The sequence below is a fragment of the Lycium barbarum genome, chromosome 3 (genome assembly GCF_019175385.1).
Source record: "Lycium barbarum isolate Lr01 chromosome 3, ASM1917538v2, whole genome shotgun sequence".
NCBI lineage: Eukaryota > Viridiplantae > Streptophyta > Magnoliopsida > Solanales > Solanaceae > Lycium > Lycium barbarum.
Genome location: NC_083339.1, coordinates 123,492,298 through 123,493,758, shown reverse-complemented (window position 1 = coordinate 123,493,758; position 1,461 = coordinate 123,492,298). Strand labels below are relative to the sequence as shown.

At 35.6% G+C, this 1,461-nt stretch overlaps 1 protein-coding gene across 1 annotated transcript; it reads left to right on the top strand.

The window, feature by feature from the left end:
- Nucleotides 1-560: 560 nt before the first annotated feature.
- Nucleotides 561-1,235, top strand: LOC132632202 (uncharacterized). Its single transcript, XM_060348038.1, has one exon. The coding sequence runs from the start codon at nucleotides 761-763 to the stop codon at nucleotides 1,133-1,135; it is 375 nt and encodes a 124-aa protein (XP_060204021.1). The 5' UTR covers nucleotides 561-760; the 3' UTR covers nucleotides 1,136-1,235.
- The last annotated feature ends 226 nt before the right edge of the window (nucleotides 1,236-1,461 follow it).

Here is a 1,461-nt window from a genome sequence, read left to right as displayed (position 1 = left end):
TTTTGTTATTTCTTGTCTGATCTTCTTTGGAATACCTCTTCTTGAGCTGAGCGTCCGTCAGAAACAACCTCTCTATCTCTCAAGATAGGGGTAAAGTCTGCGTACGCTTTACCCTCCCTAAACCATACTTGTGAGATTACACTGAATATCTTCTTGTTGTTGTACCCTTTTGATACTTGAGTAATTCGACTTGCATCGAAAAATCTCAATATGAAGGTAAAGCATGTCTTGACAAAAATAATTTCATTCTCAAAGCTCAATCCAATACTTTTGATTAAAAATGAAAAGAGCCAAAAATGCCAATTAACTACGAAAAATAAAACAAAATTTGTCATCCCATAATATGGTCTCAAAATATGCCTTTTTAATAAATTAATTCAAATTTGTTTCTCAACGATAAAATAAAACAAATTTACCCTTAATTCGAATTTCTAAAAATAAACTTTTACATATTAGTGGACTCACATAGATTTACCCCTTCCACCACAAAAGGTGGTAGGTCCACGTACAGGTAGGATACTAACCAATCATATCTACATATTTTCAACCACTAGAGACTTCGTATTTGACGGAAGTCATAACAATAAAGCAAAAATCACATTCATCTCTCTTTTCAAAAAATATACTTTCCTTTGATCACCGGAAATCCCCAAATTCCAATACTTAGGGTTTTCTATTCCTTCAACTAGTCCTCCTTCACAAAAAAGGCGAGCTTTTCTTCTCCATTCCAAGAAAGGCTCGCCCAAAACAAAAAACAACCATGAAATTTCTTACCGGCATGTTCTTGCTTTTTACCGTCGTTTATTTCCCTTTTACCGTCCGTTCAGATGAAATAATTCCGTTACTTTTACCGTCCGATCAGGTTAACCAAGACATTTGTCCCACAACGACGTCGTCTCAAACGAATTCCTGTACCGTTAACTGCTTCCGACCCGACCCGGTTTGTGGAGTTAACGGCGTTACGTACTGGTGTGGTTGTCCAGACGCGCAATGTGCTGGTGTGCGTGTTGTGAAATCAGGGATATGTGAAGTGGGTAACGGAGGTTCTGCTCCCGTTACGGGTCAAGCGTTATTGTTGGTTCATATTGTTTGGCTTGTGTTACTTGGTTTTGTTGGATTGTTTGGCCTTTTATGATCGATTAATTGAATTAGGGTTAGATTTGATATAGTATGATTTTTTTGTATGATATATAATACCTGTATATGAGGGGAATTTACGGCTAGCTGTTTTTATATTTTGTTCTTTTTTTTTCTTTTTTTTTTTGTTTTTGTTTTTGTTGGATTAATACAATTTTTGGAGATTTAGATATCTCTCATCCTTGCTTCTTTGATCTTTGAAATTTCTGTTTTAATTGCCTTTATAGTCCTGAGATAAATTTTTACAGAGCCTGAAATTGGGTCATTTGCACTTTTATCCGTATTTTGTGCTGGTCTTTAATATTTGCCCCTCATAACAAACAA